The sequence below is a fragment of the Engraulis encrasicolus genome, chromosome 18, assembly GCF_034702125.1.
Source record: "Engraulis encrasicolus isolate BLACKSEA-1 chromosome 18, IST_EnEncr_1.0, whole genome shotgun sequence".
Taxonomy (NCBI): domain Eukaryota; kingdom Metazoa; phylum Chordata; class Actinopteri; order Clupeiformes; family Engraulidae; genus Engraulis; species Engraulis encrasicolus.
In genome coordinates, this window is record NC_085874.1 from 3,863,069 (window position 1) to 3,888,747 (window position 25,679).

Consider the following 25,679-nt stretch of genomic DNA (forward strand, 5'->3'; position numbering starts at 1 on the left):
TCTAATTCTGAGGCGATGAATTGTTAAATTTGCAGTTTTCATACTGTCTGGGGCCTCTGCATATTTGAAGGGATTATTTCTGGTGTACTCTCTGGACCACTACCTTGAAGAACAAATCTGTATCCAGAGGAATTAGATTTTTTTTTCGTCATAAATTGGCCCAGTTCCCAGTACAGATCTTGAATGTGAAGTGTCTGAATTTCACAGAATTGACAATGATGCAATTAGCAATGGTAGTATTCCACATTTCATGCCATGTCCATTGTCAATAATATTGATGTCCACAGTATCACATATTTAATGGAAAGGACAAAATCTTTGGTAACTACAATACAGATGTTTTTTGTACATATTGTTGATATTATGTTCTACTATTCTAACATGATATTATGTTATTTGTGTTGGTAACATAAGAAATGTCTGAATGTGTGTTTCTCTCAGCCAGAGATTCTTCCCCCAAGCTGTAGCCCTGTGTGAGTGGCTCTCTGCGGATGGCTGTGTGGCACTTCCCTGTCTCTCACTATCAGTCTGTCTGGCCGCGAGGAGGAGAGAGAGAGAGAGAGGCGACGCACACAGAGGGCCATGTATGGCTGCCAGCTGCCACGCAGTGTGTCTGTCTCCTCTTATCAGAGTGTGAGCAAGATAAGTACCTACTACTACGCTGATCAGAAAGGGCTGGTATGGCCCTCTCTCACTCCATCAGCCGGGACGGATTCATATTCCATGGGCCCCTGGGCCAAACCAACGAGAAAGGGCTCCTCTCTGTGGCATGGCGTGGTTCCAAAAGAAATGTTTTTTTTTTTTTGCAAAGATGTTAAAGAGGCCTTGTTTTGGAGGGCTGTTGTCCCCCGAGAAAATGTGAAAATACAGCAGTTCAAAGGGCAATTTTAACACAATATGAGAACTGAAATATAGAGAAATAATTAAGTGGGTTTTCTTTTTTTGTAGCACAGATTCTTGGGCTAGGGCCCCCTTGACTCGTGGGCCCCTGGGCCAAGATCCCTGTAGGCCCGTGCAGTAATCCACCTATGTCCATCAGCTAGTCCGTGGGTGTGAGAGAGAGAGTGAGAGTGTGTGTCGAGGGAGATCTGTTAAAATAGAATGGGAGGATGGGTTGAATGGCTGCAGTGGAGCATTAGGAGATAAAAGCTAATGTCACCCAGAAGCCAACGGCTCCTCTGTGGCCGGACCCTGCCCTGTGCTGCCCTGTGCTGCTGACTAAAGCCCCCAGTCATGCCGCATGGAAAACTGGCATCTCCCCACACTGATAGGCAGGGAGAGGAGAGTAATGCGGGCCCTGGAGCTGATATGGTGGAAGAGGAGAGGAGAGGAGAGCGGCCACCAAAGTGGTGCAACAGTGAGGGGAGAGAGAGTAGTAGCGGAGGTAAATGAAAGTTAACACTGAGTTAGAAGATCATGCCAGAGATGGACAGAGGACTGAATTGAAAATTGAACTTACAGTGTGTCAGAGGTGAAGGTATTTCTTTTGAAAAAGCACTATGCATACACCTCGAACACACACACACACACACACACACATTTGTGGCCATGGCTGGTTTAAGATGGCCTGGGCCCCCTATGCTACAGGTTTGATGTGGGCTTCCCACAAAGCAATTTGCAGTGTCATAATTACGAGCTAGGAATTAAAGATAACATGTCTACCGACTGTACTGAACACAACACACACATTTCTCAATATTGCATCATTGTGCACCTGTGCATTAATCCGACCTTGTTTGTGACGTTCTGATATCCTGAATCATATTCTGCATTGTGCGGCTTCTTTTCTCATTCGGTGTTTGGCCAGCCCTCTACGACTAATTGACATCTCTGATCCTTTCTGTGTGAACTTCTGTGTGAAAGAGCCACTTGTGCTAACGAAACAATTGCTTGTATTCGGGGTGCAGGGTTTTGTGGGGCATGACTTGCAGAGCACTCCCTCTCCCTCTCCCTCATCACAACCCCAGTCTCTCTGCCTCTGAGGGATTTCTCACGAGTCTGCCAAAAAGCAAGTGGGAATTGACGCAAATTGTTAATGTTTATTTTAGGGGAGGTCACTGCACTCTCCTTGTCTGCGGGGACCACATGAGTGCCTCTGTGGAAGGAAAATGAACATTGTTTCCATCGATATTGCTACTGTTTACACGTGTTTATACACAGACAAAAATACTGCATGCATAAAAGGAGTTTTCTGATGGGTGCAAGCCTCTTGCTCGACTGAATCAAATGTCAACAAATTGTGCTCTCGGATTGACCTCCTATCGTTACAAGGGTTGTGTTTAAAAAACTGGGTTATTTCTGTTCTTTGGGCTATTGAAAGCACCTGTTTGCACATTTTCTTCTGTCATGACCACCACTCTCTGGTTCTATTTCCAAATCACCTCTTTTCACCTCAGGAAGAGGACAGAGACATGCCATGACTCCGAGTGGGAGAAGCCATAGGCCCTTTTATTCATCGTTTGCTTCTTTTATAATGGCTCCTACTACTCGTATCTATCTTATTCAAATCATCACAACCATCACTCAAGCCCCATAAATGGAGGAGAATGACAGTTCTGAGTCACTTGGTGGATGTAGAATGTCTGTTGTACAAGGCTGTTCATTGCACACACACACACACGCACGCACACACGCGCAGCAGGAACCCCACAGACCCCAGTGTGCTTGGAGACCTGGGCAGCGTCACTTAACATTCCACGGGTGCAGCCAGGGCCGTAACCTAACAACCACGCAAAGTGGAAATAAACACGGGTCCCTCCGTGCTGAAAGACCATTGGTCTCTTATGGGCCTGCATTATAGCATCCATGGAGACAGAGGCCAAGCCTGATCAAGCCCTGAAATAGAGCCACCTGAAAATAAATAAAGGTTTATATTTAGACAAAAGGCAAATAGATGGCTGACAGGGAATTAAGACACAGATTTGCCGTGACTCACTGTTTACAAGTTCCCTGATTGTCAAGTTATGTCTATGGGGGTAGCTGCTAATCCAACACTACTCCCCACACACAGAGGCCAGCTAACTAGGCAGCGTATTGTAACAGGTAAATGCAACCTAGAAATGTGAAATTTAATAGAGCACGAAGTACAGTGGACTGGCCAATGTACATCAGTAAATGCCTTCCGTTCTAGAAGATACACGTATATGGATAAATGGATCACCGAAAGGCCCTCAAGCTCTAGAGATGTAGGCCTATTGTACTGTAGGTCCTATACTTTCCATAGCGTGGTAGCCTATTAATACCCAGGAGCCTGTGATAGAAATGCCATGCATAGCTGTAGGATATACAATGGGTAATATGATGTCATCTTCACATATCAGGAGTAACATAATTTACCGTAGATATGAAACATTTATCAGACCAGATGACCCCTCTTTGACACCCGGGTCGTCTCATATGCCACTTTATTATTGAAAAGGTCAGAGGGCATTGTCCACATTAATTCACAGAATTAAGAGTAGGCTAATTTACGGGCCACCAATATTCACAAAACTGAGTATGACTGGCTTTGTGAGTGTTTGAGTATAATATTAATTACGTGTCTGAGAGTTTTTTCTAAAAATGATTTGGCACAAATCCAATCCACTGGTCACGGTAGGGCGTGGCCATAGTCGTGGATGAGATATCTCCTCTTTCAGTTTGGAGGATGCATGCATGCTCGTGCATCCCGCTCTCCGTTTACTTGAACTGACAAGAAGTAGCCTACAGAAACAGCTCATGAAATTCGCATTTTAACGTTCGACTTCTAGCAGCAAGGAATCTGTTTCAAAGCCATGGCGTCAAAATGTCCAAAATGCGATAAAACGGTCTATTTCGGTAAGTGAGCAAGCGTCATACACATCTATACAGCATGTCATGTCACTAGTTATAGGGCATTGTAGTGGACCACTCTGGTGCACATTGTGAAGCAAAATCGACCTAGCCTTTAGTAGGCTACTTCATGTATTTTGGTAGAATACGATGGCTATGTCAGGTGAGCGGTTGCAAACGCCCAAACCTCAGTTCATTCAGAGACAGCAGATGACTTGCAATTTGCGTCCATTTGAGTCGTTAAATGTCTAATTTCCGTCTGCCCACGCACGCTAGATTGATTAGCTTCAGTCCACTTGAGCAGACACGGCTCTTTTTGTGCTTAGTCTAGCTGAGGTCCTCTTCGATCAGTTACGGAGGTCGCCATGCACTGTGAAAATAAAGGGTGCACAGATGTGTTTGCTTTAGATTAGCGGAATTAGATGGATTAGCCAGGACTGTTTATAGGCAGTGTCGCGTTCGTGCTCACAAATCCGAGGAATTGAGGAATATTATGTCGCAGTCATGTGTAGTGTTTGGAAGGATATCACACCTGGTAACATACAGAGCAGGGCAGCCCACAGGAATCCCGCGGTAGCCTACTGACTTCAGTACTGGCGCCTATGGACAGCTCCCAAAAAGGACAGAACAACTTTCGCAGCTCGGGTTGTTCTTAATGACATTAGGCCAGTTACTGGGAGGCTTGGGTTAGTACTAGGTCAACAGTTGATGTGTGAGGTTTGTGCTGGCAGAGAAACAACTCGTCCTTGTTTTAAAATATAACTTTTAAAATGCTTAAAAAAATACATCTCTGCGGTAAGCCGAATGCACCCCATGCAACAAAGGAACATGGGTGGGATGAATGTGGAATGCGCGTTCATCTTCTCCTGCAACGTAGAGCTTAAATGGACAGTCAGATTTGACGTGGAGTTGTAATTTGGCACAGATTCAAGAAAACACTCAGACTAAATGCAATACTTTATTTATTCTCAGTGCAACATTACTGCAGTCCTCCCCGGTGTGGCTGTTAAACAAATGAGGGTCATAGGCCTGTTTGGTTCTATTCTCTGCCACATTTCTTTTATTTATTTAGTTTCATAGCTTGTGTAAAAATTCAGCAGCAACTGGAATGTCTAGCCTATTTTTCCTCTCCTCAACTGAGTCAGTGTAGGGTAGCCTACTACTGTCTAAGAGACTACATTCTAATGAGTTATTATGGAAATCTAATACATGATGATTTAGAGGCTCTATCAGCACAGAATGTTAAAATCTTTAATCTAGCTTCATGCCTTTCTAGCAGTGCCCCTCCCATGATAGTTTTTGTTTGAATTAAAGTTGTATGCACACATGGCTATCTTGTAACTTCAATTCATTATCTTGTGTGTACAAGATAACACTGTCCTCTGATGAGGTTACCACCCCCCTCTCCAGGGTTGAAAGGACTTTGTTGCTGTTTTTTTGGTTAATTGTCATTGGCTAAACGTACTGCTACTATAGAGTATGCCCTAAAAGAAAGGGTGTTTGTCATGTCTAATACCTTGCATTGTCTGAAGCATACACGTAAGATAGGGTGCAACAGTAGGTGGTAATATCACTGATGAGTCACTCCTCTGTGCTCTTTTTAATTCAAATCTCTTGCCTCATAATTCAAAATGAATTAGTCAAAGTAAACTGAGTATTGGCAGATAGACAACGGTGAATAGAACAGTGGGTGCCAAATAGTCCATTTAGTTCTGCATGGGTGTGGTCGCCTGAGTTACAATTGTAGAGATGAATCAAACTAAACAAATTACGCAAGGATAAGTCCATGTGCCTTGTCTGCAGCACGACACAACATTGATAAACACATTAAAATGAACCCAGTGACTATGAAGCAAAGATTGTATAGCCGCAAAGTTTGTACAGCCACAAAGCAATAAAATCGGTATCTTGTCTGCGGATGGAATATTCCGTTATCAATTCAGTCATTGCATAAAGTGACACACTTTGACGTAGCATTGTGTTAGCTTCAGTGTTCAAAATATGCATTGAAATTGAAAATGTATGTCTTACTGAAAGAAATATGTATTAATCCCCAAAAATATGTAATGCAACACAAAGAAGCGGTTTGAAAAGCTTTGTTCATGGTCACTGTAAACATGGAAAGCCAGTTGATACTGTAAGTGTTGTTTTGCATACACGTATTGGCATTATCTGTGCATTGCGTAGGTACGGAGTTCAGTGCTGGCAGATGGCATGTGTGAAGCGGAGCTGATACGTTGATATCAAATTTCCCCTCATTCTCTCCTGTCTCCACCTCTATTGCTAGCACATCCTGTCACTTCTCCTTTGCCCTCTCTCTCTATCCCTCAAGCGAACTACTTACAGATCTCTCTCTCTCTCTCTCTCTCTCTCTCTCTCTCTCTCTCTCTCTCTCTCTCTCTCTCTCTCTCTCTCTCTCTCTCTCTCTCTGCAGCTGAGAAGGTGACATCCCTGGGTAAAGACTGGCACAAGTTCTGCCTGAAGTGTGAACGCTGCAACAAGACGCTGAACTCTGGGGGCCACGCAGAGGTGGGCGGCCACACTGACAAACAAAAAACCTTCACACTTTCAACTCTTAACCACTATATAAACAACAAGAAGATAGTTTACAATATACAACTTGGGGGATAGAGGTTCTGTTTCCAAATGTTAAAAGAAGTCATTTCCAAATTCAGTGTTGAAATGGCACAATGGATGGAAAGGGGAATGGCGGTTGTAGAAAGGAGGATGATTTTGACCAACATTATTTCAGGGGGGGATGTCTGAAGAGGTCATGAACATGAACTTTGAATTCATGTGAATTGACTGGTTGAGTACGCAGTACGGTAAACAGTAGGCCGATGTGCAGTGGAATTCATTGGTTGAGTATACACACTATTGTAACAGGGTGTGCATTTTTTGAGGACACAGTAGGCCTACTGTAACAGTATTCATTGGTTGAGTACACAGTACAGTAAATGTAGCGTGTCCTTTTCCCTGAGGCCTGGGGGAGGTCATGCAGAGGTGGGTGTGGTGTACAGTAGTGGCCGTGGTGGTGACACCAGCAGCACCAGTCTGTGGCAGCACAGGCCACTGAAAGGGCAGATATGCCCTGTCCTATCACTGTCGCCATAGCAACTCCCTCACCCACACAATCACACACACACACACACACACACACACACACACACACACACACACACACACACACACACACACACACACACACACACACGGGCCAGCGGGGCTATGGCTGTGCCGACTGTGTGTTCTGTTTAGCGGCCTGACTCATCCTCTCCAGGCAGCGTTTGTTCCAGTGCTGATTAGGACTCTGGTCTGGAGCTCACCGCTCTGCCAAGAGATTTATGAAAATACAGCACACAATGGTGTATGACCGTGACTGGAAGACAATGAACTATGGTTATGGTGTTCATTGTCATTCGCTGCTCAACAGTTGTTATTTTATTAGTGTTTATTATTAGTGAAGTGTATCGGTTTATTGGGCTGTTGGGACTAACAGTGTTGTGCTTAGTGCTTATTTAATAGCTTTGGCACACAGTGGTAATACTTAAAAAGGATTATTATGAAATGTAATACAAGTATCTTGCCATATGTCTTTTCTGTGCGTCGTCTATAAAAGTTTTTTTTTAAACAAAAATCCTTATCACTGTATTGGTTTAAATAGCCTAAAATGTAAACGCAAATGGAAATCCCTCTCTTGTGGTTATAGTTTGAAATGGATTGTACTTCCAAGCAAGCACTCAAGCGAATTGGATGAGACCAAGTATTTCTAATGTTCACAAAAATCAGTGTTACCAGAGAGACTTAGAATTTCTGGTGTTCCTCTACCTAATTGACAGGGGTCTCATTCCTCCAGCAGCATTAAACATATTCCTCCCGTTGGACACCTCGAATTTGTGGGTAAAAATAGGCGGGGCGGGAGGACATCAGAGTTATCAAATCAGAGCAAACCAGAGCCCTGACCCATGTGTTAAAGGGGTATGCCACTATTTTGCTACAATGCTACACGGATCCATTGACTTTCACTAGCTTAGCGACATATTCCCTCTTTTAACTTGTCTTAAAGCAAGACAACGCTTAACATGAAAAATAAGACACTTTACCACCTTTATAAACCCCAGCCAAGGATTTTAACTGTATTAAGCCCCAAAATAGTGGCATACCCCTTTAATAGGGAATAATAATGTTGCTATTAATACTGTATAACTGTCTGACAATGCTCCACATGCGAATGCTTTTTTCTGACTGTACACTTTTGTTTGCACGCAGCACGATGGGAAGCCATACTGTCACAAGCCATGCTATGCTGCCCTCTACGGACCAAAAGGTGTAGTACAATTTGACAATGGAAATCACCCATTCATTCATTCATTCATTCATTCATTCATTCATTCATTCATTCATTCATTCATTCATTCATTCAATCAATCAATCAATCAATTATTCATTCTTTCCTTCATGTCATGATTTCATGTAGCTTTAACATTTGACTCGTCAGAAAACAAGCTGGAATTTGGAGTGCATCAGGGTGTTCACCTTTTGTCTTGGTGCTCATTGGTGTAGGGCAGTGGTTCTCAAACTTTTTCCATCATTCCCCCCTTCAGATGGTCTGAATGCTTCTGAGTGCACCCCCCCCCCCCCCCCCCCCGCCCCCCCCCCCAGCAACAGCAGCACTCGTGCTATTCAAATTCATGACAATTAACAATATATTGTTGGTGAGGGCTTTAAACGTATTGACTTATTGGCGAGACAGGAAATCATTTCCTTGCGGGAAAAACACCCAAAATCAGATGTCACACGCCCCCCCCCTGAGATGCCTCCGCCCCACTTTGAGAAACACTGGTGTAGGGACTCTCAAACTTGTTCAGGGTAGAGGAAATCCGAGGCACTCAAGGTTGCAATTCTTTTACATTACATTGCCTTGCATTTGGCATATATATATATATTTTTTTTCTTTTTTTTTAACCAAAAATACTTAAAATCGAAGACATAATCATTATACATTTTATTTGGCTACAATGTTTACATGTTTCAGCCCAAATGGCCTTTTTCAGGTCACATCAAGTCTCTTGTCATTGTAGCTAAATAAAAAGTATTTGAACAGTCACTTTATAACATAAATGTAGCTTTCAATTGAGCTCAAATGTTGCATACCACTAAAGTGTACTGACTGTTAATATTTGGACTAGTAAAACGCAAGCGTAAAACATTTACACCTCGGTGCCCACTTCTCACCTCTCTCCTCTCTTGTCTGTGAAGGTGTGAACATCGGTGGAGCGGGCTCCTATGTTTATGACACCCCTCCCACCGAAGGTGCCACCACCGATGGCTCTGCCAGCGTTCCCACGGCAACGGAGACAAAAGCGGAAGAGAGGAAGGCGTCCGCCCCTAAAGGCCCAGTCAAAGGTAGGCCGCAGAGAAGCAAAAGAGGCTGCAGTAACTGTAACACTAAAGAGACAACAAGATGGCGTGAGCTTAGAATTATAAGGTTCTATCTCCGTTTAGGGTAGTTCTGAGATATTGAGCATCAAAGTTTTTACATCCCAGCTATTTTGTGAGATAAAACGATTTTATTTCATTAATAACAATGTGAAATAATACTTTTTTACAAAAATAACACCACACAGGCATTAATAAACATGTAATGGGTCAGATTATGTCAAAAACTCAATTTTACCAAAAATGGAGATAGAACCTTATAATTCTCAGCTCACGATGGGTCATCATTACATTACTTTGCATTTTTGCAGACGCTTTACTCCAAAGCATCTTGCAAAGGAAGTACAGGTTTTACCATAACATTTACTGCCACAGCTAACTTAACAATATTGCAATATTACATTATAGAGCAGTACAGTACATACATTTTAACTGTGTGGGTTTTCAGCAAGACACAAGAGAATGCCCCAATGAGAAGCGATTGTTGAAAGTTGCTTAGTGGGCTTTGTAGCCTCTTACTGCAGCAGGGGTCGCCGGCGAACCTATTCACTTGCTGAAAATGCTTAACTATATCATAACAACATTGCTATGACATTACAGAGAGCCATAGTGCTGTGCTAAGGGGTTAAGAGTGAAGTTTCTTACTCACAATATGATCTCTTGTCAGCTGCTAGCTTCACATCTTTTGCTGGACAACCAAATGTCTGCCCGCGATGCAACAAGACCGTGTACTTCGGTGAGTATAAACACAGTGCCGTAGCGAGTCTGTACAACATTCAAATGCTTACCATGTCGGAATTTGTCATATAAAATGATGAAAGGTAAATGTGTGTGTGTGTGTGTGTGTGTGTGTTTGTTTGTTAATAATTCTGTTAATGAATTCTTAAACCTAAGTACATGACTAATGTGGTAATATACAAGTAATATTTATTTAAATCTCTCTCTCTCTCTCTCTCTCTCTCTCTCTCTCTCTCTCTCTCTCTCTCTCTCTCTCTGCAGCTGAGAAGGTGACATCTCTGGGTAAAGACTGGCACAAGTTCTGCCTGAAGTGTGAACGTTGTCAGAAGACGCTGAACCCTGGGGGCCACGCAGAGGTGGGCAGTCTCACTAACTGACTACAGTAGCACCACCTCTAAACCCTCTACTCAACTCTTAACCACAAACTCAAACATGGGAGAAAATCCTATAAATCACAGTATGCATGTAGAGTATAGAGGTTGACGAATGAAAGAAGTGGTGATCAAACAAAGATGACAAAATGAAATACTGTTTTAGCCTCTGATGAAGACTATAGTTTTGTCATACTTGAGTTAGCAGATACAAGGATACAAGGATTTTTATTTGTCACATGTATAGAATTACGAATTAAAACATCCAGTGAAGTTAGAGTTTTTTACCTAGTCTGTGCATAGGTGTGTGTGTGTGTGTGTGTGTGTGTGTGTGTGTGTGTGTGTGTGTGTGTGTGTGTGTGTGTGTGTGTGTGTGTGTGTGTGTGTGTGTGTGTGTGTGTGTGTGTGTGTGTGCGCGCGCGCGCTTGTGTGCGAGCTTGTGTGTGTGCGTGGTGGAGGTTGGTCCTTGCAAGGGAGCAGTCCAGATGGAAAGAAATCGAAGTCAGACTGTTCTCTGCAGAATAGCCTTCTATATTATACCGTTGTAACTAGGGCTGGGACTCGATTCAAAATTTTAATCGAATTAATCTATAGCAGTGATTCTCAAAGTGTGGTCCGTGGACCACTGGTGGTCTGCGACAGGGCTCAGGTGGTCCGCGAGGGGATTTCTATTTTCCCAAGACAAACTAGCATAGTTGCAAGTTATAGTTAAACATTATTACAAAACTAAACATAGCTGAAGTTATATTTTCACCACAATAGGACAGGCTTGAAATGTGAATAAAAAGTATAAAAAGTGACCTGCATCAAAATGATCAGTGTCAAATTAATACTCGTCAACTGTCAATTCAGTTGACAGGTGGTCCCTGAACATTTTTGGGGGGACAAAGTGGTCCTCGGTCTGAAAATGTTTGAGTAACACTGATCTATAGGCTTTGAAATTAATGAATCGAATTAATCACATTTTAATCACATTTAAATATCTGACTTGAGAACAGTGACAAATGTTTTTCTTCACATGGATTTTGAATAATTACAATAAATAAGCTTAATCTAAAAATATTATTCATTTTTAAAAGAAGAGAGAACTCTTCTCAATTTCAGCAGGCTGTTCAACATCAGACGTAATACTGCCCTCCATTGGTCTAATCCAGAACTATGTAGCTATATTATACTGCGATAATTTGTTAAAATTGCGTTAATTAGTTAATGGAACAGCGTGATTAATTAATCGAAATTAATGCGTTAATACACATACACATACAGTACACACAAACACATTCTGCTGTACGTGCTGTAATAATAGTCCTAAAAAAGATTACTGCTGAATCGATCGTAACACAAGGGATATTGTATGCCGACACAGCTTCAACTTGAGGCCACTCTGTCTGTTTCTCTCGTAGACAGTTGTCTTCTCTGTTACCTCTCCTATATTGCCTTATATTATTAGCTCGGCAGGTAGGATATTACTGGTTGCGAAAAGCTAGGTTGACACCCTCCTTTCCCTATGAAAACGTCTGCAACAGGGAAAGGAAACCACTTCACTGAAATGGAGAATGTAATCCTTTTTCTCTTTGATGAGTAATATTTTCAACATAGACACACATGCGTGGAGATTTGTTACATCTGCGTGGAGAGACCCCATAATATACTATGATGTGAAATGTATGTTGATGAAATGTTCTGTTGTGTTCATGACAGCATGAAGGCCAGCCGTACTGCCATAAGCCCTGCTACGCTACACTGTTTGGACCCAAAGGTGCGTCATTATGTCACTGTGACCTGCATTAACACTCAATGCAGATACTACAGTACACAACAATGAAACAAAGCATCAGAATTTGCTCCATGCTCCATCTTTCGTCATGAATCCATTAGTGCATGCCTAATTTTCTCATGAATGAATGAATGAATTTATTACTGTATTTCTTCACACCACCATGGATCTCTCAATTACACAAGACATACGGTACACAGTTTGACAGCATGGAGAAAAGGGTCCCCAAGTGGAGCTAAAAGTAACTAAGCTTAATTATATCCCCGAAACGCGGAGCGTCGGGGATGTTTTTGCGTGCGCCGCCGCCGCGTCCGCCGCCGCCGCATAAGGTCTTTCGTGTTAACGCGATAACTTTTGAACGGATGTTTGGATTTGTCCCAGATTTTTTGGGTGAATGCTCTAGGGCAGGTTCATGAACTGATTCGAGTTTGGAGGTCAACACTTTCAAGATGGCTGAATTCAAGATGGCCGAATTTTTGTTTGGTCCATAACTTCTGACCGGGTGGATGGATTTGTCCCAGATTTGGTGTGTGAATGCTCTAGGGTAGGTTCATGAACTGCTTTGAGTTGGGAGGTCAACACTTTCAAGATGGCTGAATTCAAGATGGCAGAATTTTTGTTTGGTCCATAACTTCTGACCGGGTGGATGGATTTGTCCCAGATTTGGTGTGTGAATGCTCTAGGGTAGGTTCATGAACTGATTCGAGTTTGGAGGTCAACACTTTCAAGATGGCTGAATTCAAGATGGCTGAATTATTCTTTGGCCTTTAACTACTGACCGGGTGGATGGATTTGTCCCAGATTTTGTGTGTGAATGCTCTAGGGTAGGTTCATGAACTGATTCGAGTTTGGAAGACAACACTTTCAAAATGGCGGAATTTTCATTTGGCCCATAACTTCTGACTGGGTGGATTGATTTGCCCGGTAACACCTTATTTTAATGGTTCACCATTTCAGTGAATCTACCATATTAGGTACAGTGTAATAGCCAATGTAACAATATTTAATACCATGTAATACTAGTGTAATACCAGTGTAACAATATGCAATATCAGGTACAGTGTAATAACGAGTGTAACAGTATGCAATACCATGTAATATAGTGTAATACCAGTGTAACAATATGCAATATCATGTAATACCACTTACGCACAAACACATGATGTAAGTAAAAAAATTACATTGTATTAAATATTGTTACACTGGTTATTACACTGTACCTAATGTGGTATATCCACTGAACCATTAAAACAGTATTACCATTTGCCCCATTTTTTGCTTCATTTTCACAATAGTCGTTTGGTTTTAAGCCTATGCACGTCATGTCACGTCTGTATGTATCATATACGTTTACGAAATGGTGGACGGGAGTGGTAGGAATGATGGGGGACTGGAAGCGTCGCGTTTCGGGGATATACCTTAAGCAGTCGAAGGCGACTGCACAGGCAGTCTAGTTTCCTTTGGAGTAAATACCTTATATTTACCCCACTATATCATCATCCTTTTTATTATTATTTTCAAATGATAAAGGTACGTTGAAATAATAAATGCAATTCAGTTTAAAAACCTTCACAGGTGATGATTTTTCTCAAGGAAAAGTATAGAATGCCTCATGTCGTTCCGATTGTATTTGATTCCGTTTTTATTTAATTGCTTAAACAGGAGTTAACACGGGAGGTGTAGGCAGTTTCATCTACGATGACCCGAACGCTGCGACTCAAGAATGAATGAGGCCTTCCACCCGGCTCCTGTCCTGTCCCAGCCACCACCACCACCACCAACAACAACCAAACACCAGGCTGCCTGACTACTCCTACTGTTCGACAATGGTGCACTCTTCTCTGTTTCCAAACGGGTTTCAGCCACTGTAGACACTGTAACTATGTTCTAGAATGCTGTCAGTCAAATCTTCCTTCCTGTGGCCATGTTTGGGTGTGTGTGTGTGTGTGTATTTGGGGACTTAGTAGTCCACCAACCACTAATAGTTAGCTTGCTGCTGTTCGCTTTTCTGGAGGATGGGAAAAAGATAACCGTATGTGCCCCTCCAAAGGTGTTAACTTTAGACGTGTGCATTTTAAGTACAACTTCTTGATGTATTTTCTACATTATTTGATTATATTTTTTTGTAACAAAAAAACCCAACACCTCTTGTGTTAATTTGGTGTTACTTTTGTGACAACGTTGAACGGAATATTTGCAAAGTGCCATTTTGAGCCACCTGCCAATGATGTGTTTAAAAGTGCATGAGTTGCGTAGACATGCATTTCAGAAAAGTGTTATTGTGGCAGAGGCTTCAAGTGTGATTGGGAATACCTCCGTGGAATAGAAATAAATATTCAGAAGCAAATCAAATGAGCTTAAATTAAATTCACATGACATCACATTCAACAGAGACAAGAACTTGTACATGTTCGTGACCTGCTGATTTAGCAGTGGAGTGCAGTGGTATGTCTGAATTATTACTATTACTAACAATTGTTTAGAGATATGCTTTCTAATGTATTTTTTTTCTTGAACACCTGTTTAATAGATTCTGAATAATTCATTTGATGCGGAATTTTCTACATAAATGTCATGGATGTGTGATGAAGTTTCCTTATTTGTTTGTTTGTTTGTTTAATTTCGATTACCATTACATCTGTCCGATGCCAGAGGGGCCTACTGACACAGCTGGCCTCTTTACAATAGCAGAGAGAAAATGAAAGAGGTCCATTGTCGGATAGAACAGGCTAGTTGACAAAATGAATAGTGAATTGTCAATGTGGTTTCCGCACCATGTTTGTGAAGTCAACTCCATTGTTCACCCATAGCCCATAGTTTTTGCCTCAGCTATGTGACGTCAGCACAGGCGGATTGGGCAATACTGGAGTTTTGTTTTAGCCCTACTATATTATTAGGTGGAAGAATCGTTGTCTATCAGAGATAAAGGTTGATAATTTGTTTTCCTGGCTCCTGGCTCCACCTGAAATGGTTGTGTGTGCATAACACTGAAGAGAGAAGAGAGAAAACAAGTTGCTTTGATTGTTTTGAACAGCGATCAACCGCTTCATGGTAGAAAAAGAACTTCCTTTTGTGTAGGCAATAATTGGGATTGGTTTGGGAGTTTGGTTACATAGCCATAGTACATATTAGTGAAAATCTGCCCTACATGGAGAACAATGCCATCCACCAGGAGCCTGGATGCTGTAGAAAAAAGACTGGTCTTCCCTATCTAGGCCTCATATGAACCCATGGTTTCATTTTTAGATCAAGATAGTGGGCATACAAATACAAATTAGGCCTAAGCGTCAGGAAAATGTTTCATCTGTTGTAGCCTCATCTGGAGACAAATAATAATGTATTTTATTGTATTCATATATACTTTATATTTACAACTTTTTGGTTGCGCATGCGCCCTGCGCCGACGACGCAGGAAGTGACGACCAAGACACGCGCTCGTGTGACATAAACAAAGCAGTGACAGAAGGGAGTTTGAGTTGCGGGTCGTCCTCACGCTGTTGTCTGATTTCGGTGGAGAGGGACCACTCGCATTGCCCTAATGGCAGCAGCTATTATTATAACAGCTGTTCTCGGTGGAGGTGTTCTTCTTTTTGCCCGTAGGATATTTTCCAAGCGGAAAACAGTGAAATTGCTCAGCTATCCTGCTGCCATGATGCGAGGAAAGACCATTATTGTGACTGGTGCGAACTGCGGCATTGGGAAAGCTACCGTGGCCGAATTGGTGAAACTTCAGGCCCGGGTGATCATGGCCTGTCGAGATCTTCCCAGGGCCGAAGAAGCTGCGGCAGAAATCAAGAAAGCGGCTGGACCCGACCAAGGACAGGTTGTCATCAAGCATTTGGACCTGGCGTCCCTCAAGTCCGTTCACAGTTTCTGCGAAGAGGTGATCAAGGTGAGTGTTTTTAAACGTCTCTTCTGAGCTGACTCTTCCTACAGCATCACCAACATGTTGTACGTAAATATAAGTAGGCCTAATGTGTGGTTTGTAAGAGCTGTGTAACCTCCTGCGTGAAATAATGTCCAAGTGTTTCTGCAGTCAGTTCCATATTTGGTAACTTGAGGTCAATGCAGATACCCTGGTTTCGTAAACCCGACTAAATAGCTCCCTCAAGTGCTAAAACTTGATATTGACACTAGACTTACATTTTCTCGGATACCCTGATAATGAGCAGGATTATAATATATATTTCAATTAAATGACTAAGTCTTTTTTTGTTTTTGTTTATTTGTTTTTGTTTTATTTATCTTGCAAATCAATAGTCCAATTTGGGTCCATCCAAATGCAACCCCTCACCACCATTACAATAAAAAAAATGGGGACTGAAAGTGAACTTCACTTGAACCTAACTTGATCTCTCCACTACTGTGCGTCATCAGGAGGAGACGAAGATCGACGTGCTGATCAACAACGCAGGCATCTACCAGTGCCCTTACACCAAGACGGAGGAGGGCTTCGAGATGCAGCTGGGGGTCAACCACCTGGGCCACTTCCTCCTCACTCACCTGCTCCTGGACCTGCTCAAGTCCTCCGCCCCCAGCCGCGTGGTAGTTGTCTCCTCCAAGCTTTACAAGTACGGCAGCATCAACTTCTCGGACCTCAACAGCACGCAGAACTACAACAAGGCCTTCTGCTACAGCCAGAGCAAGCTGGCCAACCTGCTCTTCACCCGCGAGCTGGCGCGACGCATCGAGGGCACGGGCGTCACCGTCAACGCCTTGACGCCGGGCATCGTGAGGACCAACCTGGGCCGGCACGTGCACATCCCCTTCCTGGCGCGGCCGCTCTTCAAGCTGGTCTCCTGGCTGTACTTCAAGAGCCCGCTAGAGGGCGCCCAGACGCCGCTCTACCTGGCCTGCGCGCCGGAGGTGGAGGGCATCACCGGGAAGTGCTTCGCCAACTGCGAGGAGGAGGAGCTGCAGCCCAAAGCCATGGACGACCAGGCTGCACAGAGGCTGTGGGCCCTGAGCGAGGAGATGGTGGGACTGAGGAAGGCAGGAGGTGACTAGAGGAGACTAGAGGACACAGGGTCAAAGAATCGTCCATTAGAGTAAGATGCCCCAAACGCCGCCTACACAATGGAAAGGAGTTTGGTCTCCTAAGGGGCTGTTGTCCCCCTCTGTCTTCTTCTTATTCTGGGGCGGTTGGTAACGGCTTGCATAAGATGTGCGCTACTACCATCTACAACGCTAAGGGAACTCCATTTATTCTCAACTTTAAGTCTCCACAGGTCTCCTAATCAAAGGTCTCCTGAAGGGGCCTTCACCTGACGTCACAGGAATCCATGAAAAGTACGAACTTGATGTATCTTACTCTAATGGGAGGATCTTTGACGGGGTTCTTGCTACCTCCCGTCCAGGAGCGTTTTTTTTTTTTTTTAAAGAGAGACAAGGGTAGGCAACTGCCTTGGGGCCCCTCCAGCTTCCCCGAACGTCAAGTGGCCCCCAGACCAGCCACTACCAATTTCTTGTTAAAAGTAAGTATTTTAAGGGTCCGCTAGCTAAATTCACCTTGGGCCCTCAAGTTGTTAAGTCTGCCACTGCACCCGTTCTTCCCTGTGGCCTCCCATAGCCTTGCCTAGGTGTCTATTCACCGCTGTGGTGAATTTCTCAAAACCAAAGTTGCTTACTACATTAGCTACTTTGTTGTTTTCAATGCATTTTCCCATTGGCAACTACCGAAGTTGCTAACAGGCTAAGAACTTCTCTTTTGAGAAACTCACCCCTGGAGAGAACAACTAAGTTTCTCTGCCGTCAACCAACGCAGAGCGACTTTTGATGGGCTTTCCCCCATTCAATATCTCGATGAGGATGACCTTTGAATTGTGATATTGTAAAATATTGACAGAAACTTTGTTAATCAATGGTGCTGAGTTTTGTATCAGAAGGCCACAAAGAACAGTCTAGATGGGAGCAACCAGTTTGATGTGCACACGTCCTTTTCTGTGTTCTCTGGCCTCGGAATGCGATGCTGGCCATCACGATGATCAAAGTTTCTATTCAATATTTTGTACAAACGTAATTCAAACATCATTCTCTCATTTGCAATCAATATATTGAATGGGGTTGCCTAAGCCTAAGTCTCCACCCCTTTCGGACAGCTTGTGGGGTGTGAGAAGTCAAAACAATTGACTGAGCTCTAATTGACCGATCAAACCTATATTTGGTCCACTTTGCCTTTTCCCCTATATCACGTCTAATAACATTTTAAATTTAAGCGAGATGTGACCCATGGCCGGAAGTAGAAGAGCAGGGCATGACTTGGGCTCCCCATGAAGCCTTGTTTTCTCCACAGAGGCAGGATGACACAGAGGCAAGAGGCCAGAGACTGCAGCAAAGGACGGGAAGAGAAGTAACAGACTGACTTGCAGCCCCTGGGGGTGCCATTTGAGGGGAATTAATCCCCACCTCTGCTGAATTATATTTAATCTCTTTAGGGGGCGAGGACATAATCGCTATTAAACGTCACCTCCTCTGTTTTTTGACAAATGGCACACTGGATTCATATGGTGACCCTATCTCCCTGAAGAGAACACTGATAAAGGGAAAGTCTATGAAAATGTGTTCCATTCGTGACTTTATTTGGATTACCTTAGCCCGTCATCAGGCGTGTGAATGTTAATGTGTGCATTGCAGTAAGGTGACTGATGACCCCCAGCTGTATACAGTGTTATAACTCTCAAAAGATAATAGTAACCGTTTGGCACCACGTGTGGTTGAAAAGTTGTAAAAGACTACTGTTTTTAAAATATATTTATTATTATTATTTTGAGAACATCAGTGCATGAGGATCAGAGTTCAATATCTTGCAAAAACTATATTCAAAGGTCATTCTCTCATTTCCAGTCAATATATTGTTAGGGGGGAAACGGGGACATAAAACATATGCTGTTCTGCTTTAATGACCTGGCTAGAATAGGTTTAGTGATGTGCAGTTCCAGACCCAGAATCACACAGTACACTGAGTATCTGATCTTCCTGTCCTCATCAGCTGATTCAGAGCTGGTGGGAATAACATTTGCGGCAGGTAGGGATGCAAATTATCGATTAATTCATTAATCATTAGTTGATGGTCTTATCGATCGATTTACGATTAATTGATAAGCGGCGTTTTCCCCCGAAATCTCAATGTTTCTTGGAAAAAAACTACTAAATCTAAAATAATAAAAAAATGACAAATACCACATTTAAATTAATTCTATTTCAATTCTTTAATCCAAAGGTGATTCTAATATTCCCACTATTCACACCCCTCTTCACACACTCTGCACATGCCCATTTATCGATTAATCGATTAATCGTTTGCATCCCTAGCGGCAGGGTTTTTACTTTCTGAAGCTGTGATTGGCAACTCGGCATACACGTTCAGACCCCCATTTGAGTTCATATGTGGTTGGGCCATGATAAAAAGCAAGCAGACAACATCCTGTAAATAAGGCAAACTATTGTCCTGCTACATAGAAGATCATTTGCCACTACTATCTGACATATCGCCTCACTGCATACAACTGTGAAATCCTTGAAGCGTGTTATTTTACCCAAATACTCTTAAAATGTGTGAACTTGAATTGAACTGTTACGTTCAGTTCTGCCAGGTGTTTGTAAAATAAAATGATAATGAAATCTGGTCAGAAACCGGGTGCCTTGTTCTGTTTGTTTTTTTCTGGCGTGACAATGTACTGTAGGCTATAAGAATGAGTAATTAACTTGACCCAACTCTTATCACCGTGAATGAATAAAAACTACCGCAGTGGTACGGCAATGAAATACACTGTTCACTGGGAACAACAACAACCAAAAAAACCTCCTCAAAATGGCCTTGCATGAATATTTCAGCAGCCCCCTCCAGAATAATTGGGCCTCTCCTCTCCTGGCCGAGCAAGTCGATAAGCATCCCATATCTCACGCAGCTGTTGCATTGGTTCAGCTGCTGGCCAATCGTAAATAATCAGGGCAGGAGCTCATGAATAATGAAACAGTCCGTTATGACTGCTCGTTTTGCCATTAAAGGCCCCACAACGCAGTGCGTCAACAACAACAACAACAACAGTCAAAAAGTTTGGTGTTGCTGTTGACTTTGATTCCTGTGTGTGCTGTATTTTAATGGCACAAACGCCATCTGTTCAACTGTTAAAAACTGAGTTGCATGCTGTCCTTTTATCCCATGTGACCTATGCTGTTCAAAGGGAAAAAAAAACCCTTCTATATACAGCATGTATGTGACTGATTGGTGATGCTGCCTGCCACTGTTGAAATACATTTAGATTTCAACCAGTTGAATGAGACACAGCAGTCATAGTCCGCTGCACTTGGTCGTTGATTTGGGGCTGTAGAGAAGGGGTGTCCTGACAATATGGGCTGCTTAGTCGAGATGAAACCCAAACCCTATTTCTGACCTTAACCCCTAGAGGCACTATTGTAGTGCATTGTAATGCCTCGGTAGCTCTGTTCGAGCCCATGTTTACACGATGGGGGCAGCCATTTCAGTTTTGACACCCAGTATGCGAGGTTGCGCCGGGGACTGCAGCTATGGCTTGTTTCCCCATAAGCCGATGCGCTTGCTCCAGTTGAGTTGAAGTTGTTTTTTTTAAATGTAAATGCACATCCTGCTGTGTCGTGGTGTGAGCAAGAGACATTTCAGTGACATTGGGAGTCAGTGGGGGGAACCATTGAGCTGCCTGAGCCACAGAAGGTGTGTGTGTGTGTGTGTGTGTGTGTGTGTGTGTGTGTGTGTGTGTGTGTGTGTGTGTGTGTGTGTGTGTGTGTGTGTGTGTGTGTGTGTGTGTGTGTGTGTGTGTGTGTGTGTGTGTGTGTGCGCGCGCGCGTGTACGTGTGTGCGCGTACGTGTGTCTGTGCATGTACGTGTGTGTGTGTGTGTGCGTGTGCAGACCTTTTCATTTATTCTTTGGTTGGAAAAAGAAAAGAAACTCCCTTGCGAAAAGCCCAAGCCCAAAGTGTGAGTGCTGCTGTGAATGTCAATGGCACAATCAGAGGTGCTGTCGAAACCTGTAATGCTGCACGGAGGAGAGAGGGGAAGGCAAGGGAGGAGAAGAGAAGAGAAGAGTAGGATGGCTGATTAATGGGAGAAGGGGGGCTTCTTTTTTTTCTTTTAAGTCCCGCTTTTAGCCTCAAGTTAATTCACTGGGGGCATTTCCTTCCTCCCCCCTTGTTTTTGTTGTTGCTAATTTAAAGCGAATTGATCCCAGTGCTGCACATTAGACACATTGCGTGTGTGCGTGTGCGTGTGAGAGAGAGAGAGTGTGAGAGAGTGTGTGAGAGAGAGAGAGAGAGAGAGAGAGAGAGAGAGAGAGAGAGAGAGTGATTTTGTGTGTGTGTGTGTGTGTGTGTGTGTGTGTGTGTGAGAGAGAGAGAGAGAGAGAGAGAGAGAGAGAGAGAGAGAGAGAGAGTTTTAGTGTGTGTGTTTGTGTATGTGTGTGTGTGTGTGTGTGTGTGTGTGTGTGTGTGTGTGTGTGTGTGTGTGTGTGTGTGTGTGTGTGTGTTCTCAGCTTGTTTCGCCGCTGCACCAGATTGCTCTCTCTGAGGACCCCGCCGCTTGCTGTTACAGTTTGGGTGTAAACAAGCCCCGGCACACCGCAAATCCCACCCAACACACTTCATTACCCAGCCTCTTGAAACAGCCCAATCGGATTCTCTAACTAACATCTCCGAGTGTGTGTGTGCGTGTGTGTGTCTGTTTGCGTGTGCGTGTGCGTGTGTGTGTGTGTGGCACACCCAGGGAAGCACCACCAAATGAGACCAGCTGTAGACTTGGAGAGGACGGAGGAGACACACACACACACACACAGATTGAGAGAGAGAGAACACCCGGTTTGAGCAGACAGCCATCTTGCGCAGTCTTGTGCTTTATTGGGTAGAGAAACATACATCAGAAATATAGAGTCATGCATCATGGTGTCAGAAGAAATGAGCTCCCAGCTGATTAAGGAGGGGACGGAGGGATGGAGAGGAAAGGGGAAGACGGAGGTATGGAAAGGGTTGGGGATGGAGACATGGAGGGGCGAGGAATAGAGGGAGATGGGGGTGAGGAAGGGTTGGTATAGTCTGTGGGGACGAACCTTGAGGTAGAGTGGGCCAGGAGAGAGACTCGTAATTGAACAGACTTCAACGAAAGAGAGTTTCACAAATGGAATAAAATATCAACAACTCATAACATTCAAACCACTGAAAGAGAAACAAAATGAAATCGCAAAAAGACAAACCCCCACAGGTTTCATGTCATCCAGGGAATAATAATAAAAAAACACATCAAGCCAGGACTCTTTAAAATCACGGTTCAGCCAAATAAGATGATGTCCATCAGTAAACAGTAGTAGAGAGTTCTGGCTAAGACCACATGTCCAGATTTCATTCGAAGTTCATCCTCAGTATACCAATATAGCAGGTGCTAAATTAATGGAATTTAAAGGTGCAGTATGTAGGATTGTGGCCGCAGTAGGTATTGCAACTATGCTGCTCACTGAAATTATCGCCAAATTTTATATTTTCATTAATATTTACTAAGTAACTAATGTTTATTAATATCACCAAAGTAGAATACGTTTTGCAGCTAATAATGTCTACTTCTGGACATTCAAAATTGGCATGGGAACATGGGGACATGGGAAAGATCCACCTTTTCCATGTACATGTATGAAAAGTGCATTTTTCCCCAGTCATAATGAATACTTGGAATTGGATAGTGGTGGTACGTATTCGCTAATTCTGGAAATGAACTGCCAAAAATAATACATACAGCACCTTTAAATTCAGATCTGTGCACATAGATTGTTTTTTTTTAACACCAGACAACCCAAAAGTCTCGTCCGTCATAATCTCTCTCAATTACCTGAAGAATGCCCTATTGATTCATACTCAAGGCAAAGAGATGTTTGTATTTTGTTTTTGTCTTTTTTGTCACTCCGATTACTAAGAGGAATGGAATTAACAAAAGGTTTAATGCAAAGACTGTCCTTGACCATGCTCTCTTCCTCAGTAAAGGCCTGGTGGGAATTCTACGATTACCAGCAGCCAACACATTCAAACACCATTTTTAATCGTATAAATCAGGAAGCATCTTCTCCATCTGTTGGTCATAGTCTGTATGTGTCATGTCTGTATGTGTATATATACTAATATAATAACCACAGTTTATGTCAGTCTAGGCCATTTCCCAAAGGGGCAAGGGGATCTTTTCTTGAGAGAGAAAAAATAGCTTCATACAACATTTAATGATATTAATATACTGGATCTTTTCAGTGCAGCTATGGTTAAAATATATTTGTATTATAATCATCATCATCATCATCATCATCATCATCATCAAAATGACTTTTTTTTCTACATTTTTACAGGTACCTCTATCACATCACGAATCTGAAATTAAGGTTTTAATTACCCAGGTGTGTCTTTAATGGCAATACACCTTTGGTGACATGAAAGAAGTAAAGTGGGCTCGGCTGTCCTAGATATATCAGTCATGGTTGAACACTCCATAATATGTCTTTATATTATGCACTTGCGTACACTGCCATGGTTGACTGCATTGATTAAGTTCATTTACCGTGGGATGGGGAGAGGAAATGTGTGGAATTGTGGACCTACTGTACGTCACTCAGGAGTGCTTACACTGCAGAAGGGACTCGGAGTGCGTTACCTGATAACTGATTTTCCATTGTTAATCTAAAAGCCCACCCAGAACAGTCAGAAAAAAGCTGTGCATGAGCAGAGTAACAGACCCAGCGTACATTCATGAACAGTTACAAAAACACTGCAGAAGAGGAGGAGGAGGAAAAGACTGAGTGAGTCAGAGAGAGAGAGAGAGAGAGAGAGGGAGGGAGGGAGGGAGAGAGAGAGGGAGAGAGAGGATAAAAGAAAAGGACAGAAACCTGGAAGAGAAACAGATAAAGCGGTGAGGAAAGAGATAAAGAAGGTCAGGAGAGAGAGAGACAGATAGAAATAAAGAGTAAAAGAAAAAAGGAAGAGATAGAAAGCTAGAAGTATGTAGGAGAGAGAGACAGAGCGAAACTATAGAGACTTTTTGTGCCACTGTGTGCCCATAGTCTATTCATGACTCAGCAGCAGAAACGCACTGTGCCCAATCTCTCACCATCCCCGACACCCTAGACACTGGTGCCGATGCCAGGAGCCTGACAAACAGCTAGCTCGGCTCAAGCCAAACCAACCCACACCGCACCATACTAACCCACCAGGGAGGAAGAGTAGAGGCAGCTCTTCTCTTCTCCTCTTCTCTTCTCTTCTCTTCTCTTCTCTTCTCTTCTCTCGTCTGGCTGGAGTGGCCACCTCAGTTGAGCAGCGTGCCGTACAGCTGGGCCTTGGTCAGGCTGTCCTTGCGGGTCAGGCCCAGGGTTCCAGGGTGCATTTTTTGGTACTGCTGCGGATGCTGGGCCGACAAGGGCCTCTGGGGCAGCCTCTGGCCCGGCGTCGGCGTGGCCCTCTGGCCCGGCGTTGGCGTGGACCTCTGGCCCGGCGTTGGCGTGGCCCTCTGCGGAGAGCTGGCCATGGCGTGCGTGTGTGCGTGCGCGTGCATCTCCGCCTGGTACATCTGAAGCTCGCGCTCGCGTTCGCCGGCCATCTCCAGCGAGGCCTGCAGGTGGAGCGACTCCGTGGAGCTGTTGGGACTCTCGTCCACGTACTCCACCGCCTCCCCCGGCGCGCCACCACCACCGACGCTGCTGCCCCCGGCACTGCTGCCCGCCACCACTCCCCCGGAGCCGGCCACCGGACCCAGGCTCCCGTCCAGGTCCTTGGAGCTGCCCACCGAGTGGTACAGGCTGTGCTCCGACTCCTCCTGGCTGTCGGACTTGGCTGCGCGGTACAGCTGCGCGTGGCTGTGGGCCTGCCGCATGGCAGCCGGGCTGCACTCGGGGCTGGGCGAGGAGAAGCACACCTGGTCCAGGATGGCGCTGCCGCCCGCCCCGGCGCCCACCACCCCCACGATGTTGCCCATGCTGGCGGTGCCGATGAGGTGGTGCGTGGCCGCGTGGTGGTGCGGGTGCTGGTGGTGGTAGACGTCGGTGCCCTCCTGGAAGCTGCTGTAGAGCGGGCCCAGGCGGATCTTGGCGGGCCGCACTGCAAAGTGCTGCTCGGAGAAGCTGTAGGGCGAGGAGGCGCGCCCGGGGCTGCTGCGGTAGGCCTGGTGGGCCGCGGCGGCCGCCGCCACGCTCAGGTCGTCCACGCTCAGCTGCCGCCAGCGCCTCATCATCAGCTCCTCCTCCTCCTCCTCCAGCTCCTCCTCCTCGGCCGCCAGCGCGCTGCTGCGCCGGCTGTCGCCGTACGCCGCCACGCTGGGCGAGGAGGGCAGCGGCTCGTAGGGCTCGCTGTAGCACGAGGACATCGTCCGGCTGTAGACGGGCGAGCCGCCACTGCCTCCTCCTCCTCCGCCGCCACCCACCACGCCGCCGTTCTGGCTGTGCAGGCTGAGCTCCTGCTGGAAGCTGTGGGCCTTGGAGAAGACGACGGGCCCCCCGCCTCCGCCGCCACCGCCACCCCCGGGGCTGTCGTGCTCCCACGACGAGTCGCTCTTGTGC

At 44.5% G+C, this 25,679-nt stretch overlaps 3 protein-coding genes across 3 annotated transcripts in view; 2 read left to right on the plus strand and 1 right to left on the minus strand.

Annotated features, from left to right (window-relative positions):
- Positions 1-3,619: 3,619 nt before the first annotated feature.
- On the plus strand, positions 3,620-14,742 carry crip2l (cysteine-rich protein 2-like). Its single transcript, XM_063222845.1, has 8 exons — positions 3,620-3,816; positions 6,245-6,339; positions 8,080-8,137; positions 9,070-9,216; positions 9,917-9,985; positions 10,249-10,343; positions 12,060-12,117; positions 13,798-14,742. The coding sequence occupies exons 1-8, from the start codon at positions 3,774-3,776 to the stop codon at positions 13,860-13,862; spliced, it is 630 nt and encodes a 209-aa protein (XP_063078915.1). The 5' UTR covers positions 3,620-3,773; the 3' UTR covers positions 13,863-14,742.
- Positions 14,743-15,599: 857 nt separating this feature from the next.
- Positions 15,600-19,767, plus strand: rdh14b (retinol dehydrogenase 14b). Its single transcript, XM_063222841.1, has 2 exons — positions 15,600-16,027; positions 16,513-19,767. Exons 1-2 carry the CDS (start codon positions 15,674-15,676, stop codon positions 17,140-17,142), a joined length of 984 nt encoding a protein of 327 aa, XP_063078911.1. The 5' UTR covers positions 15,600-15,673; the 3' UTR covers positions 17,143-19,767.
- A 4,666-nt stretch (positions 19,768-24,433) lies between these two features.
- si:dkey-174m14.3 (uncharacterized protein LOC563117 homolog) overlaps positions 24,434-25,679 on the minus strand; it is a 25,960-nt gene continuing 24,714 nt past the window's right edge. Inside the window, exons 6-7 of the mRNA XM_063222834.1 lie at positions 25,149-25,679; positions 24,434-25,055 (exon numbers count right to left, since the gene is read on the minus strand). The exon at positions 25,149-25,679 is cut by the window's right edge and continues 689 nt beyond it. Coding sequence (XP_063078904.1) covers positions 24,434-25,055; positions 25,149-25,679 — 1,153 coding nt within the window. The remainder of the gene's footprint in view (positions 25,056-25,148) is intronic.